General features: G+C 44.2%; 1 protein-coding gene across 1 annotated transcript in view; it reads right to left on the reverse strand.

The window, feature by feature from the left end:
- Positions 1 to 24: 24 nt before the first annotated feature.
- Positions 25 to 18133, reverse strand: part of LOC121907573 (titin-like) — a 214293-nt gene continuing 196184 nt past the window's right edge. Inside the window, 17 exon segments of the mRNA XM_042427209.1 lie at positions 25 to 1369; positions 2967 to 3120; positions 3266 to 3747; positions 3855 to 4011; positions 4121 to 9249; positions 9389 to 9994; positions 10180 to 10485; positions 10583 to 11158; positions 11306 to 11605; positions 12315 to 12617; positions 12882 to 13466; positions 13574 to 13876; positions 14503 to 14805; positions 14908 to 15207; positions 15478 to 15765; positions 16105 to 16698; positions 17507 to 17788. Of these exon segments, the coding sequence (XP_042283143.1) occupies positions 1077 to 1369; positions 2967 to 3120; positions 3266 to 3747; positions 3855 to 4011; positions 4121 to 9249; positions 9389 to 9994; positions 10180 to 10485; positions 10583 to 11158; positions 11306 to 11605; positions 12315 to 12617; positions 12882 to 13466; positions 13574 to 13876; positions 14503 to 14805; positions 14908 to 15207; positions 15478 to 15765; positions 16105 to 16698; positions 17507 to 17788 (10961 nt within the window). The 3' untranslated portion in view covers positions 25 to 1076.

Below are 18133 nucleotides of genomic sequence, written 5' to 3' on the forward strand. Positions count from 1 at the left end.
ATAAACAGAAGGAAAGAACAGGAGTGTAGTGCTGAAATCATGCTTTATTAAATCAGTAATGCATAAAACTCGAGGAGGATGAATATAGTTCTACATCAACAGATCAATTAAATCAAAGTGCAGGGCAAAACTTATTGCTTCTCTTTTCTTTCACAGAAGATGGAATCACTGTGGCGAAGAAAACCCTGACTAGTGACACGGTGAAATGACTAAAAGCTACAAAACACACTCAAACACACAAACACGTTACCTAACTATCCTCCAAGAGACGGCGCTGCTTCTGCACAGCAGAGCTGGCTTTGACTTTCTCTTCATTCATGGCCAGGAGATGTTATTGTTTTGAAAAGCCAATCCAGCCGTCCTGTGCCAGAAACAGCGCTCTTTATTAAAATGAGCTAAAAGCTGAGAGTGCAGGCCGCTCGCACTCTGAGCAGGTCATCAAAATGGTGGTATGACACAGTCAGTCTGAGCACAAGGCCGGTTCATGCTGCTTACATGAGGGTAATGCAAACAGCACTCAGGGTCTTATGTTCATGGTACAATTCACAGGAAACTGTAGTATCGCACGCACAGACGCGTGTCCAAAACAATAACTTTGTCTTTCTGTTTCTGGTTCATAACGTCAACAGGGAGCCTCTCTACCTGTTGAGGCAATCTTAAAGACTTCAACTTACTGTTGAGGCACAGAGTTTAGTTTCTCGGTTTGACAGGGTATTCGTTCCAGGTGAAACTTTCTCCTGTTAAAACATTTGTTCATTTGTTTCTGTTAATATTATTGTCATAAATAACAATGCATACATTTCCCATAACCGTTAAATTCGGCTATATACATTATGTACATGTCACAGAAAAGTGGTTCAAAAATCCTAAGTCATAATTGTCCAATATGGCACATTTTTATAACAACTTTAGACTTTAGTCTAGTTTGGCATAAATTAATGTCAAGATTGGTACAAAAATAGTTCATATTTACAAGAACAGAAATCCAGATATTTATCAAGATTATTGTTACTAATTCACTAAACAAAAAGGTTCTGGATGAGGGGAGCGGGGATATAAATTAACATTTTTTTTTTTTACATGGACCGAATGTGAACGTTGACGGTTGCAGAGTCAGACCCAAACTCGTTAGACAGTCGGAGGGTGTATGCTCCGGCGTCATCCTCCTTCACCGCAGAGATCATGAGGGTGGAGAGGTCGGCGGTGTTCTCTACGTGGTACCTCTCGTCTCCGTTAGGTAGGGTCCGACCTAAGCGGACCCACTGCACGGAGGGGGCGGGGTCTCCAGAGATCACCCCCGCCACCTTTAGGGACTTCCCCGGCTCGGTACTGACATCCTCTGGAAGAGCTTCAATCTTTGGTGGAGTGCCTATTAATGAAGAGAGGAACGACATCAGTGACGATGGTTTTGAATATGTGACAATGATGAAGTCTTACAGTAACACAGTTTAATATTTGACACATGTCTTAACAATCCAGTCACAGAAATAAGCCACAGTTTTCATCAAAATGTCAAAATCCAGGCAGGTGGTTTAACATCAATTACTGCAATTTTGTCATTTTTTGAAATCGTTATAGACTCCTCCATCCTGCTTGTCAGAAAATACTCTGCTGTACAGTAAAATATATTTTTACCCATTTAAAAAGTGCAACCCTATTCCTTCAACTAAACAAAGATGTCGTATGCAAGAAGAATTTATCAGCTTGTTAATCTGGTGTTACATTCTTAGCTACAAGGTGATATTTTCGCAAATATAGTTTTTATTTTCCTTGGATGGTACAAGACAAGTGAGATGAGTAAATTGCTTTCACCTCCCATCTTTGCTTGAAGGATTAGTGCCTGGCAAAGCCAAATTTATTTGCTTGTGAACTATCTCAAAGCTTGGTGCCTACTTGCAGTGCTACTAACTAGTTATATCCTAATTTAGCCTGGAATATTAGTTTAGGAAGACCTTAGGCTTTTCCTGAATCCACAATAAACCCTTATACATGGATGTAGTTACACATGTAAGAAAACTAAAACAAAATATAGATAAAGTAAATGGACAGTGACCAGCCCTTAAAGTTGCACCTTATAAAACGCACAAACATCAAATTTACTGAATTTACTGTGCAGCTCACTGATTTTTTTTCCACACAAGCAGTAAACAAGAGGCTTTAAGGATTTCTTTTCTATGTTTTACATCCGTTTGTACTTGACAAAACCTGAGGGTTATTTCTTTGTGCAAAACAAATCTTACACAAGCATCATTCATCTTTACTTACAGGACAATCAGATAATTCAAGGCCCACCTCCTATTACACTGTGGAAGTTACAGATTCAGGCAAATTTTAAAATGCATCTCACCTCTTTTAACCCCTGTGGTGAGGGACCTCATTGAGGAGGCGGCCTCGACATGCGAGTGAGCAGACATTTCCATCATTTGGCTGCTGGAGCTCATGGAAACCATTGACCCAGCCATCATGGCAGACATGCTAGTCGCAGACATGCTCTCAAACGAATGCTCGGCAGCAGCAGAGCGGGAGCTGCTGCTGTAACTGCCGGCCTGCATGGAAGCTGCCTCCATGTGAACTGACGAGGCTGAGAAACTTTTCTGAATGCTGGCAGCAGCATCAGTAGTAGCTCTTTGCTCCACAATAATCATTTTTGTTGGTTCCTCAACAAGAGCTGCGAGAATGCAAATGATAAGCACACGGGTCATATCACAATGTTTACAAGTACAGTATACTGTAAGCAACTGTGTATGTAGAGTCATCGTACACAAGTGCTCAAGTGCCTTGGATTTCCACTTAAAGGTTTGAAAAGTTGAACCAGATTTCAGATGTTTGCTCACAGGACACACTGATGTTTCCTGTGAGCAAGTTAGTGCAATCCAAGTTCCATTTTTTAGTATTCATGCCAACTAAACCCACTGAGATACAGTGGGTTTAGTTGAGGGTTTAACTGAAATGCAGTGGCAACTTACTGAAGACGTTGAGGGAGGATGTTGCAGAGCACTGTCCAAACTGATTTCTTGCTTTTATTGTGTATTTCCCACTGTCTGCAACCGTGGCTTCACATATCTCCAGAGTGTACAGATTTTTAGAGCGGCTCAGTCTAATGTTGGATGTGACTGATATCTGCAAAGAAAGAGTGTTATGGTAACTCATGTACAAGGGTTTCTGTTGTTTTATTTGTCTTCACAGTAGTCTGAAGATCTGAGATTGTGTGTATCAATAGTCTTAGCACAGGCTCAGAAACAAATAACCTGTAGAAAGTACTCACCAACATGTTGTCTTTCAACCACTCCACTTCAGGGGATGGCTCTCCTGCAATCTCGCAGGTGAATTTGACATTTTGTCCCTCATTCACGTTCTGGGACCTGGGTTGCACCAGGAAGTGGGGTGCATCTGAGCGCTTGGCTGTGATTGTGGTGTCAAACTGACACCTGACCAGGCCGTGCTCTGTTTGAGCCTGACAAGTGATGATCCCCTGTTCATGCTGGCTGACCGACCGGACGGTCAGGGTTTGATCGTGTCCAGACACTCCGTATCTGTATTGCTCTGAGTTGGTCAGTTCGACCCCATTCAGGATCCACCTGATGTCGGAGGCCCCAGGGATGTTGGCCCTCAGAGTCAGAGACTGGCCCTCTGTAATGGACATCTGGCTGTGGGAGGATGTGACCTCTTTCACAGAGGAGAGGACTTCCTCATGGACCAATTCCTTTTTCATGACTTCCTCTGAGATACCAGCTTTTGTTTTGGAGCCTAAAAGAGAGACAAATTTGAGACTTCAAGGCAGGAAATTGTTTGAAAGTTTGTGTAGCTGCAGGTTCAAGAAGGAGAATAGTTTTAACAAGCTGGTATTATCTTACCTCGTACAGTGACTGTGCAGGTTGTTGACACTACTCCAGCACTGTTGGTAGCTGTGCACTTGTACACCCCACTGTCAGAGACCTCTGATTCATAGATCTCAAGATGTGCAGAGCTGTGCTCTTCAAAGATTTCATACTTCCCACCCTGAGACAGAGCCTGTCAATCAGAGAAATATAATTCATTTACTAACAAATACTAGATTCTTCCATTCTTTTTTTATCTATAAATAGCTGAAAATTATATTTTGAGTTTTAAAAAACATCACCTTTCCATCCTTCATCCATGAGATTGCAGGTCTGGGCTCTCCTGCCACCTTCACTGAGAGTTTGACAATAGAGTCAGAGGTTGCAGTGACATCACTCAGCCCAACAGAGAAGTTCGGCTTCTTTTCAACAGTTGGTGACATCACTCTTTTTGGTGACTTGATTGGAGAAGTAACTCGTTCCTTCTCAGACACAGTTGGGGATTTTGGGGTGGGGGATTTTGGAGTTGGGGACTTTGGTGTTGGGGACTTTGGTGTTGGGGATTTTGGAGTTGGGGACTTTGGTGTTGGGGACTTTGGTGAGACTGGAGACTTGATTCTCTGAGGTGACTTGATTGGCTCAGGGGACTTGACTCTCTGTGGAGATTTGATTGGTTCAGGGGACTTGGCCTCTGGAGAGACGGCTCTGGCGGGGGAAGCTACTTCCTCCTTAGACTCAGACTTGCGGATGGTCAGAGTGAAATGTGCTTCTTGTTGGCCACCAGCATTTTCCACCAGCAGAGTGTAGCTACCTTCATCTGACATCTCAACAGCGGAGATCTCAAAGGAGGAGCTGTACTGAGTAGAGACAACATGGTGACGTGCAGAGTAACCAACAACTTTTCCTTCATGCATCCAGGTGATAAAAGGTGCAGGTTCACCGTCTACATCACATTCAAATCTGGCGATGTCTCCCTCCTCCACAGTCAAGGACAGTGGTTTGGTCAGGATCTTGGCAGGGACACTAGGCTTCACCTTTGACTTTTCAACAACAGTCGTGGTTTCCTTCACTGCTTCACTCACTGTCTCCTTCACTGTTGTTTTAGAGGAGACGTGATACACCTCTGTTCTGGTCATCTCTGGGAGATGGGAGGATGGTGGTTCCTCATCTTTGCGGAACGAAGAGAAAGCAGCATATTCTTCTCCTGTTACATCCAATGTGGCATAGTCAGAAGTCTCTCCCTTGGCATTCTTGCAGACCACACGGTAAGTGCCTGAATCTTCAGTCACACAGTTGATGATATGGAGAGTCAGAACTCCACTCAGGTTGCTTATGTGGTATTTGCTGCTGTGATGAATCTCTTTTCCATTGTGGTACCACTTAACCTCAGACTCAGGTTTGGACTGGACATTCAAGGTGAACTTTGTGTGGGAGCCATAGGGAACACGATGAGATCGCATCCTGATGGTAATACGTGGGGCGTGGTCAAGGCTAAAGGGACCCTGTGTCACCACCTCCACCTTCCTCTCCACTGACTTCCTCTCTGATCTCAGAGTCTGCTTCCTCTCTTCATACCTGGACATATAGTCAACTTTAGGCAGGGCCACTTCTGTCTTGACAGCCTTTTCCGGGGTAGGAGATCTCCTCCTCTCCACTTCTGGCATTGGGAGCTTCTTGATTGTTTTAGGAATAAATTCAGAGGTAATAGTGGTCAGGTACTCAGATTCAGTGCTCTCAGAGACTGTTGCAACAGAGACAGTCTTTTCCTTTCTCGAGCTTCGAGTCTTCTCCTCAAAGTCCATGCGTTTGAGTTGGCTCTTGTAAGAGGAGATTCTCTGAGAAGTACTATGTGGGCGCAGCAGCTCCTGATCTTCTCTCTCCTCATACACTCTCGTCTTCTGTCTTGGAGGTTTGTATGTGGCTTTGTCATGACGCTGGCGGAGCTCAACAAAACTTGGGCCAGCCTCATATTTGGATGGAATTCGGTAGGAGTCATATCTGTGGATCTCTTCTCCCTCTTCATCATCACTGTAGACTATTCTGGGTGATGATGGACGCAGGGCAGACAGCTCGAAGCGAACAGGGCTGAGGCTAGGTGGAGAAGCAGAGTAGCCAAGCTCCAGCTCTTCTTCCAGGCGAAGCCTCTCCTCCTCAGTTCTCTTCATGGACAGATACTCATTCACAGGCAGCAGGAGCTCCTCGTCTGACAGGTCACCCAGGGACCTCCTCCTGATCCTGTGGTAGGCCTCTATCTCAGGGGAAGGAGTGCGCTGCCTTGCAGGCCTCACTGTCTCCAGATCATCCTGAGTCATGGATGAGATGCGCCACCTAGGTGCATAGTGGTCCTTGATCCTGTAAGGCACTTCATAGAACTGCTCCCACCTGGAGAGGCGAATACGTTTCATCCTCTTCTGCTTAATTTTTTCCATGGGTTCAGGGAACTCATATTGATCCCGCAGTTTCTTGTACCACTTCATATCAGAGAGGGGCCTGAAGTGTTTGATTTCCACATCCTCCTCAAGAACAGCTGGGTTAATGACACGAGGAGTGGGGACAACATAGGGCATACGCAGCCTCTTTTCCTCTGCCCGCTTCTTCCTTTCTTCTTGTTCTTTCTGTATCTCAGCCTCTGTCTTCTCACCCTTCTTAGTTGTCACAGCAGGTTTGAACATGGAGGCTGCTTCCCTGACAGCATGTACTGCTGCAGGTGGTAGAGGCAGGACATCAGTGCCAGCCAAAATCTGAGACAGCCTAACCTTTTTATCTAATTTCTCTTTTCCAGCCATTGCTTCCCTCTCCTTTCTACTTGGCTCATACTCCTTCTTCACATGAATGACGGGCTCTACTTTGAGCGTGGCCTGGCAACTGGCAGATCCAGCAGAGTTGGTAGCAGTAACTCTGTAGACGCCAGAGTCTTCACGGAGAGTGTCTTTGATGTGGAGAATGAAATAATCCAGACCCTCATGGACAAGCTCAATAGATGGTCCAAAGGCTATAGGAGTGCCATCTTTCTCCCACTTGAGTGTGGGATGGCCAGATACTCTGATCTCAAAGCGCACGTTCTGGCCCTCCCTGCACTCAACATTTGCAAGCAGACGTTTGAACATGGGCCTCAGGGTGAGGTCTGCTGGTTTAGGTCGGGGAACAACAGTAAGACGAGCCTTGCAGCTGTCATCACCATACCTATTGCGGGCCACAACACTGTACTCAGCATCATCATCATCTTCAAGGTCGTGGATAATCAGCTGGTACAGGCCTTTGTCACTGATGAAGGTGTATTTTCTGTCATCATATCCAGGGATGAGCTTCTGTCCAGACTTGTGCCAGATGACGCGAGGCTCAGGGTGAACAGTGATGGTGACTCCAAAGCGGATATCCTCTCCAATGTAGGCTGTACGGTTAACCAGAGGAAGGGTGAACTCTGGTGGCTTCTGAAGCATTCTGGCAGTGTCAATTCTGCGCTTTGTTTTCTTGACCACACGGGCAGTGAAGAAGTCACGGTAAGATCTGACACCATTGATAAACAGCTCTACATAGGCACTGTCCTCACCATACTCATTCACAATCTTACATCTGTATGTGCCATCATCTGCTCTTGTGACCTTGTTGATGGTGATTACAGCCACACCTTCATCATATTCAATTTCATATTTGTCACCAGCTTCAAGCTGCCTGACACCACAGTACCATGTCACTTCAGTGGTGCTGTCATAGTTTTCAATGTTGCAGGTGAATTTCACATTGTCTCCCTCATCCACTACTGCATGGCTAATCTGGCCACCAGCTGGACCATGCTCAAATGGAGCGATCTTAACCTTGGCGACAAAGACACCACGCTGGGACCTGATGGAGCCACCACTGGCCACGCGGGCTGCAGAGATGACAGTGTTCCACTCTTTCCTCACCATGGTCTGGTAGTATCTCTTATGCCTGACGGTATTGATTGCTCTGGTGCTGATCTCCTCTGCAGGCTTGGTCAGCCAAGGATGTGCCTGAGCCTCAGCAGCAGTCATACGGTGTTTACGTTCCTTTGTCATTAGGCGGTCTGTGAAGTCTAATGCGTCAACACTAACGTGCTTGAAGCACTCGTCATCATAGCTGTATGCTGCATTGGAAATGTTGTCAATCATCTGTTGGTTGGTTTCAGCCGTGAATGGATTAAGTCCACTTATGAGCACATATGCAAGGACACCAACAGACCACATGTCAGTGACAGTGCTAACCATGTCATTCTGGTGGATCTCAGGGGCAGCGTACTCTGCAGTGGTATACTGAATCTTGATTTGGTCTCCAGGAGTGAGGTGTCTGGACTGGCCCAACTCAATAATCTTTACACTAGAGCTGGTTCTAGATGTGTACACAATGTTCTCAGGTCTGATATCAAAGTGTCCATGGCTCTGTTCATGCAGGAACTCAAGAGCTGAGCATACCTGCCGCATGTAGTTAACAATCTCACGCTCATTAAGCTCAAACTCAGCTGTGTTGAGACGCTCAAAGATGTCCACACCTGAGATGAAGTCATAGATCATTACCAGTTCCTCAGGGCTTTCGAAGGATTCATGGAGGAGGAGGAAGTTAGTGTGTTTGGCCACATTCAGTGTTGCAATCTCCTTCTTGACTATTGCCTGATCGGCACCTCTCACCTTGACAAACTTAGCCATGTAGGTCTTCTCAGAGTTAATGTCAACACAGCGGTGGACAATGCCAAATTGACCTCTGCCCAATTCTTCTGCAATTGCATATTTTTTGTGCAGATTCTTGGCATCAGAGTGTTGAGCCTTGCCCGAGGGGACATATCCGGTATCATCAACCTCCCTGTCATAGAGCAGAACTCTGGATTTATCTTCCTTGGTCATAACAGGTCCGCTAGTCTCAGATGGAGCACTCTGTCCAAACTTATTCTCAGCTATGACTCTGAACTGATAGCTGGTACCTCCGAACAGATTGATAACAGTGTAGCGGGTGTCACGTGATTGGGCAACACGCTGCCACATCTCAGCAGTGGTGGGGCACTTCTCAATGATGTAACTGATCACCTTGCTGCCACCATCATTTGCTGGGGCCACCCAGTTCAGTGTGACAGAGTCCCTGGAGACATCACTGGCTTTGATACCACGTGGAGGATCAGGCACATCGGCCACATCCAGTTCAACTGTCTGCTGGTCAATGCCAAATCTGTTCTTGGCACAGACAACATAGAAACCAGCGTCCTTCTTCTCCACTCCGTTGGTAAACACCAAGGATGTGAATGATCTGGTGACGATGACCTGGTAGTGGCCGTTGCTGTCTATAAGATCTTGTCCCTTCTGCCATGTGATGACAGGATCTGGTTTGCCACTGAAAGGAATCTTGATATTGACCACTTCTCCACGAAGGGCAGGGATGGCTTCCTTGTCCTTCAGGTTCTTGGGCAGGTTGATCTTGGCAGGGACTAGAAATTAGAAAGAATAGTTTGAATTAAAGGACATGTTTTCATTTAAAAATGTGTTTAATATGTTTACATAAGTTTTATAAAAGTGTTTTGAAAAAAAAAAGATCTACTTTGAGTAACTGGGTATCTGTGAGCTTACTTTCAACATCTAGAGAGACTGTAGCACAGATGGAGCCTCCCTGGTTGGTGGCCCTGATCTGGTACACAGTGGAGTCTTCATCATCAACCTCAGTGATGACCAGCTGGTGATAGCCTCCCTTGAATTCTTGAATCTTGATTTTCTTTCCATCAGAGTGGATCTCTTTTCCTCGTCTGAACCATTTAATCACAGGCTTGGGCTGTCCTGTGATCTTGCAGACAAGGGTAGCATTGCTCTTGTACTTGACACTCATGTTCCTCAGCTCCTCCTTGAAGGCAGGAGCACGGATGTCAATGGCTGTGGCTGGAACCATGGGAGTGGTCTCCTCACTGTAGTCGCTTTGTCCTCCGAGGTTCTCGCATTTCACTCGGAAGATGTGCTCAATGCCCTCAGTCAGATGCTTGACGGAGAACACCGTCTGTTTGATCTCATCATGGGTCACCGGAGTCCATTCCGTCCATTCCTTCTTATCTTTCTTGTGCTTCTTCTCAAGGCAGTAGCTCTTGATCTTGGAGCCACCATCGCTGAGTGGAGGTTTCCAGGAAACCACACAGGAATCCTTGGTGATTCCAGAAACAACTGGTGACAGAGGTGGTGATGGTTTTTCTGTGGACAATAATATTTAAATTAGTCCTTCTGCACAGTGTATATGGGCATCTTCTTTCATCAGAATTGTTATGATGTATCACTGTTCAATTATTCTTGCATTGTAGTTTTAAGACAAGAATTCATTATCTGCATTTCTGTTCTCACTTTAAGTACTATATAAATAGTTGCTGGATCAAACTTACCCAGCTGGCTCTTGATAAGGATAGGTGAAGTGAGCTCAAGTGGTTCGCTGTTGCCATAGCGATTCTGGGCGTACACACGGAAGAAGTATCCAGCACTGTCAGTAAGGTTGGGCACACGGCAAGATGTGCCATTGATGGATGATGACACCAGTTCCCATTCAGCGCCCTCCTTGTCCTCGCGCTTCTCCACAATGTAGTTGGTAATCATGCAGCCTCCGTCGTCCTTTGGAGCCTTCCAGCTGATGATGACAGAGTTCTTCAGGAGGGCGTCCAGGACAATGGGACCCTGAGGTACATCAGGTTTGTCTGGAAACAGAAGTATTAGATATTATTTGTAAATTCAATAATGCCATATTTACAGATGCATTCTTTGTTACAGTGCTATAAATTTTAATGAACATACCATAGATTTCAACATTGAATGCTGTGTCAGCCCTGCCATAGTGGTTGTGCAGTCTGATCCTGTATTTCCCGCCGTGGATTCTGCGCTGCACATTCTTGATGACCAGGTGAGTGTAGTGTTCTGTGGTCTCAATGCTGATATCCTCTGTATTCTCCAGGGTCTTTGCTCCATGGAGCCACATGATCTTTGGTTGAGGACGTCCAATATAGACGACATGGATGCGTAGGGTGGTTCCAAGGCCGGCATAGTAGGTGTCTTTCAGCGGGTAGTCGGGGTGGAAGGATGAAGCAGCCTCCAATACTAGGACCCCTGTTGATTCAGCCTCTCCAGCATCGTTGATGGCCTTGCAGGTGTACTCTCCCTCATCCTCCTGTTGATCAGTCATGATGGACAGGGAGTGGTTGCGGCCATCAGAGCTCATCTCGTACTTGAGGGACTCGACAATCTCCTTGCCACAGTGGTACCACTTGATGTCAGGAACAGGCCTGCCAATAATCTGGCACTTCATGACGGCAGGCTGTCCAAGCTTGGCAGATACTTCATCCATTTCCTTTCTCAAGCTTGGTTTTGTTTCCACTACAAGTAAAAATCAAGGGGGTATAATTATGAATGTGCCTGACATGTCTTACATTCAGTAATGTCTATGTCAGAGTAAAGTCACTCTGAATAAATACAGTATAGGCTTACATTAAGTTTTCACATATTATATTACAGCATACTCACCACTCAGTTTGGTCTTGATGCATGTGGCAGTCCTACGAGGTCTGCTTGTTCCGGTCTCATTCTCGGCAAACACTCTGAACTCATACTCGGTGGCCTCAGCCAATCCAGGCATGGTGAACTGCATTTCCTTCAGCCTCTGCTTGTTGCACTTCTTCCAGGTGCTCTCTATGGACTTCCTGTACTCCACCCAGTAGCCCAGGACCTCCTTTCCACCATCACACTCTGGAGCTTGCCAGCGGATGGTGATTAAGTTGTTTGTGACATTAACTGTGTCAATCTCGCCTGGTTGGCTTGGCTTATCTGGAGGAAATGAAAAACAAAAAAGTTAGCTCACTTAACAGGGTTTTAGTTGTTTTAGTGACTTATTAACACCATCTTTTCCTGACTGTATCTTTTTTTAATCCTGATTTAGTTGTCTGTAAACTCTACTGAGAGAGTATATGTTCCATTCAAATATTGGAAGTTGTCTTGATCAATTTTTCATTCATTCAAATCTTTATTTATACAGGGTCGGCCATTGAGAGCACGCTCTCTTTTGCAAGGACACCATAATTAGAATACAAATATAAAAGATAAGAAACAATAATTGGCAAATACAAAAAGCAAATATGAACAGATAAGCAATAAGCATCATTAAATATATGAAACAAAAAAGCAATATATAAAATCAATAGAACACATAATATAAAACATATTAAGGCAATAAAAGCAATATATGCACGTAGAAGTTAAATCTCAATTAAAACAGAAACATTCACACTGCCCCGTGTCAGCTAAAAGGGATTTAAAATGATTAAAAGGGATTAGTTCGTCTAATTTTACTTCTTCTGCAAGTTGTTCCACTTGTGTGAAGAACAATATTTAAAAGCCAATTTCCTTGTCTCAGTGCTAACGTGTTGATTTTCAAGGACCAAATAGTCTTGGGACTTAGTGGGACCCAAGATAATTTCACTTAAATTTACTCTGAAATATATAATATTTACATTAATTTTCCATGTCCATGACTTACCGAATGGATCCTTGCATGTGACTGGGTCAGACACCGGTCCAGCCTCGCTCTCACCAATGTCGTTGATGGCAACAATGCGGAACTGGTAGTCTGAGTCAGGGGTAAGTCCAGGCAGAGTAAACATGGTGGAGGTGATCTTGGTCTCGTGACGGGACCATGTCTCAGTGGACACCTCTTTGTACTCAACAAAGTAGCCAGTGATGGCAGAACCACCATCGTCCTTTGGTCTGGACCAGGCCAGAGCCACAGAGCTCTTGGTAATGTCCATGATTTCTGGTGGGGTGCTTGAAGGCTCGGGGGGACCTAGTTTGAAAAACACAGATTTTTGATTCGTCTCTCTCTATTTGTAGTTGTATTATGCTTATGAAATTAATATTGATTATTTCAGTTAGATTAGATTCGGTCAGTGATAGAAAAGGAAAGAGAAAGATATGTGTAATATTAATTTGAATGCGTACATGGATGCATTGTTGTTGAGATTTGGAGGGTATATAAATGTGTGTATTCTGCCTTAAAAATCACACGATGATTACATACTGTTCAAAGACACTTGAGAAGAATACTTACAGAGAGGAGTCTTGGGTACCAGGGGCTGCTCAGACTTGAGAGAGGCACTGATACCAAAGGAGTTTTCAGCCGTGACCTTGAAGTGGTACTCGGTTCCTTCCTTCAGGCCCTTGACAACCAGGTGAGTGTCAGTCACTCTGGAGTCCACAGTGTACCAGGCGTGTCTGGTGGCCTCTCTTCTTTCCACGATGTAACCCAGGATCTCTGAGCCACCGTCGTCAGTGGGCACCTTCCAGGACACCTTGACAGAGTTGGCCTGAATCTCTTCAAAGGTCAATGGGCCTTCTGGAGCGCTTGGGCGGCCAATGACCTTCACCTTGATTTGGGCCTTCTTCTTGCCAACCCTATTTTCGAGCAGGAGGTCATACATGCCAGAGTCACTCCTCTCAGCTCCCTTGATAACCAGCTCACTGGTGTCCTCAGTGGAGGCAATCATGGCCGTGGCAGAGATTGCACCACTGTCCTTTGACCACTTGCAGGTTGGGCGAGGTTTACCCTTGATGGGAACAGAGAGTCTAACCACTCCTCCCTGGCGGACCGTGTACACATCTTTGTATTTCAGCTCCAGGTCATAATCAGGAGATTCTGGAGAAAGGTGACAGTGAAAGTCAGTTTTCAGCTGTATTAGTTCCATAAAAATAAAAATATCTTACTGCAGCTGTGTGTAGTTATTGCTATGTCTGTATCCTTACCAAGCATCTCAGTGACAGTGACAGTTCCTGGTACTTCAGCAGGCTCTCCAGAGCCACCAGCGTTGCAGGCCATCACACGGAATTTGAATTCCTCTCCTTGAGGCATGTTGGTCAGCGTGTACTCGCAGATCAGAGATGGCGTAGTGTTGCACTTGAGCCAAGCCATGGTGCCCACCTTCTGCATCTCAATCAGGTAACCATCCACTCTTGCGTCTCCCTCGTCATCGGGAGGACTCCAAGCCAGCGACACAGATGTCTTGGTAGTATCAGTGATCCTCGGGTTCTGAGGACAGCCGGGTGGATCTGAACGGAAGAGAACGAAGAGAAACATGTTAGTATTTCTAGCTTCTGCTTTGAATGTTTTATCTTTTCTTTACATGAAAAAGGTAATGATTCAAACAGATGATTCTATACTTGCACTTCAAAGTTTTCACCTGCTATAACTATATACATTATTTGCTGTGAACTTTCTTTCTATCACATCATTTTTAAAGATCAAATATAAATAAATCTGTGGTTCAGGGTATATGCAGGAATCCTGAAGTTAAAATTAATACCTTTTCAGAACTTTTTTAAGACCCTTTACATACATTTTGAGACCCCAAGACTGAGCAAGGAAATCTGGCCCAGGTCCTTCACATAACGGTTGTCCTTTTCAGATGATGTCAAATCTAGCATGATTTCATAAGTGACGACAAAAAATCCCACTACACACCTATTAAATAATTATATTCAGCCAAACTTTAGTATACAACCTCTTTGGACAAATATACATATTGAAAACAAGCTATAAAACTTACTTCCTTGGAAAATGGCATTTAAGACATTTTAATACTTTGTAAGGGCCTTATTTTTCGTTAAATTGATTTATCAACTTTTATTACTTTTTAAGACCCCACGACACCCTGTGTTTGGATCAGTTTCCTCACCAATAGGATCTGTTGCCACCGCTGGTTTGGATGGTAGACTTGGTTTGCTCATTCCTCTGGCATTGATGGCGATGATTCTGTGTTCATATTCCAGGCCCTCGATCAGCTCAGTTGACCTGTATCTAGTCATAGTGACGGGGTTCTTGTTGGCATGCACCCATCTGTCAGACCTCACTTCTTTGCGCTCAATGATGTATCCAGAAACCTCAAGCCCGCCGTCTTCCTCTGGCGGCTCCCAGGCCACAGTCATGCCGTCACGAGAAACATCAAAGATGGTTGGTCGGCCAGGAGGTCCGGGCACGTCTGTGAAGGGTGGACATCATGTTACCATACTGTTGGTGTACAGAGAGTATTGTAATCTCACCTAAATGTGTAATCATGCTTAAAGAAAAGCAGAAGTCTTACTTTTCAAGCTCTTGCAAGTGACGATCTCAGACTGCAGGAATTCTCCGGTGCCATAGTTATTTACAGCAGCTGCACGGAAAACATACTCATCTCCCTCAATAAGGTTCACGAACTTGAAGGTCGGTCTACTGACAGAGTCACAGACGGGCACCCAGCCTGGTCTGTGGGCGTCACGCTGTTCCACTGCGTAGCCACTGATGGGAGCTCCACCGTCTCTGACTGGAGGATCCCAGCTGCAGGTGACGGTGGTGGCATCGATCTCATCGAACCTGATGGGTCCCGTTGGTTCATCAGGTTTGGCTGAGAAAAGGAGAATCAGTTTAAGTGGTTACAGTGAAATACTTTATGTTCTTCCTTTCACTTTATGCAACAGGGTCCATATTACATTACCATAGAAAATAATACAAATTTACTGACTAAAAGGGAAATGTTAATTAAGTAATTGGTATTGATTACCTGTGATGTTGTCAATATAAAAATGAACCAACTTGACTCCAACATAATCTACTCTTAATAAGTATCAGCACTAAATAATCAAAATAAAATAATAAATTATGGTGATTTCCTTACAGAGGATGACGACCTTGATGACCTCTTTGATGACACCAACAGCGTTCTTCACCTCCAGGGTGTAGTTACCGGTGTCATTGATGGTGGTGTCCGACACAGTCAGTTTAGAGAACTTGCCAGTGCTCTTGATCTTGACACGGTCAGAGACTTTCATCCTGTTATCGCTGAAGTACCAGAAACAGCTGGGAGGAGGCCTGCCAATGATTGGCAGGTCCAGCTCCAGGGTTTTGCCAGCCAGAACATTGACAACCTTCTGAGGAATACTGGAGAAATCCACCGCAGGCATCACTGGAAGGGGAAGAAAAAAACAAAAGTTATATTATTGCAAATTCCGTGAAGAGTTGTGAATTAGATTGTGAACTGAATTGTGACATATACTGCTTGACGCCCATGCCTGCTATTATTATTATTAGTCATATTTCTTTTATTATTATTATTGTTATTATTGCTGTTATGATGCTTCTCGGTGTCTCCCTCTTGGAAATCTCTGAATCTCCAATATGTTCAGAGTTGGGATCTCTTAATTTCCTTGACAATCATGTTTTTATTTTTATTTTTTTATTTGCCAAAAATATTTTCCGAGTGTATTAAGTTTGACTAAAAGCAGTATAATCTTGTGTCTGTTACCTCTTTGTTCCTGCACAGTGACAGCTGTAACAAGCTCCTTTGGCTCGCTGGGGCCTCTGCTGTTGACCGCACTGATTCTGAACAAGTACTGCTCCTTCTCGTTTAGCTTCTCAATGGTGTGCTCAAAGTCTGTTATCTTCAGCGTGGCCACCTTCATCCACTTGTCGGTGCCAACCCTACAGGCCTCAATGACGTAACCTGTTAGCCTGCTGCCTCCATCGTGCTCAGGTTTCTCCCAGCCCAATGTGACAGTGCTCTTGGTGACATCAATCATCTCAAACTTGTGTGGTGGCAGAGGCACCTCACAAATCAGGATGAGGTCTGGAGTCTCACAGGGTTCACCAACACCATAGATGTTTTCGGGGAGTACACGGAAGTAGTACAGCATGCCCTCCATCAGGTTATCGATCTTGTAAGAAGTCTTGCTGCACTTGGAGGTGACGGTCTTGTAGGCTCTCATGGAGGCCTCACGCCTCTCGATGATGTAGTTGTTGACAGGAGCACCGCCGTCTACGGCTGGGGCATCCCAGGAAATGGTGGCAGACTCCTTGGTCAGCTCCTTGATCTTGATTGGTCCAGTTGGTCCAGGAGTATCTATAATAATAAACATAATTTGTTATCAATAATGAAAAAATCAAGCAGGTATTTTCAGATAAATACTGGGGCCTAATGAGAGACCATCTGTTAACTTGGAAAAAACACAATTTGTCTGCAAAAAGACAAAACAAATAATTTATTTTCTAAGGCCTTTCGGGCAGGAGACAAATTCTGTTTTTTTAATTTCTGTGTCTTATAAGTGTTCTACAGTATTGTAATACTACATGGTAGAAATGTTTGTCTACTATTTTAAAGTCAAAACTGCTCCACCAAACAAAAATCTGCTCAAAGATTGCCGGCCAACCTCTTGAGAAACTTTGAGAATCAGCCTACTATAATAACATATTAAGGCTGGCCAACAACATTATCTCTGACACCAACCATGTCCTGAACAGTCCATATAAATTGCTACCACCGAACCAGAGATACAGGCTTCCACTATTTATAGGGTTAGGCTGAAGCACTCTTTTTTGTATACCAGTCAATCCTAAAATTAAATATGGAGCTTAATCCCAGATCAAATGTAAATTGAAAGGCCTTGAATATTGTCTTTTGTAACTTGTAACTTTTGACTGTAATGTTATGTGACATTATTAAAAATGATTAAAATATTTTTTGTCTTTTCTGTGATCCTGCAAATGGAGCTGCTGTGGTGCAAGAAAAATTTCAGACTTGATCTGACAGTAAAGTATTATCAATCAATCAATCAGTATAGTTTGTAGTTAAAATCTAAACTTTCGAAAATGTAGCACATCACATACAATCAGTGTCATGATGATAGATAAATAAGTAATTATCAACTTACCATAGACCTTGACCAGAATGTTGACTTCCTGTTTCCCAGCAGAGTTCTCAGCTACCAGCGTGTACTTGCCGGCATCGTAGCGGTGGACCCTATCGATGATGAGTGTGGTGGATGTGTTGGTGATGTCAATGAAGCCTCGGTTGTGGAGGTCAACACCAGGCTTGCTCCAGGTGATGGCGGGAGCAGGACGGCCAGTGACATTTACGAACATGCGCAGGGAGCCGCCAGCACGCAGGCAGATGGTCTTCTTCAGGTCATCATGGAGCTCAAAGTCAGGAGTTTCTGTGTGAGAGGAAGAGATGATTAATATATAATAGATGGGTTATAATGTTGGTGATCTTAGAATTTACATACATTTTATCTTATGTGTTTAAAAGACAGAAATAAACTCCTTTGCACTAGAAGAAGAATGTTTGTGTCAGGCCAAATGTTCAGTCAAAGCATGTTATATGTGAATGAAAATTACCATTTGTTTGAAGTTTGAAATCAAGTGGCTCTTTATTTTGTTGTAAAGCAATATAACTTACTCGCAATGATGTACTACTTTTCTCGGTATTGATACCATTAATACCACTAAGAGAGCAGAAGCAGGCTAAGGCTGCAGAGAAAATATTGATCTGATATGTA

Source organism: Thunnus maccoyii, chromosome 11 (assembly GCF_910596095.1).
Source record: "Thunnus maccoyii chromosome 11, fThuMac1.1, whole genome shotgun sequence".
In the NCBI taxonomy this organism is placed as follows: domain Eukaryota; kingdom Metazoa; phylum Chordata; class Actinopteri; order Scombriformes; family Scombridae; genus Thunnus; species Thunnus maccoyii.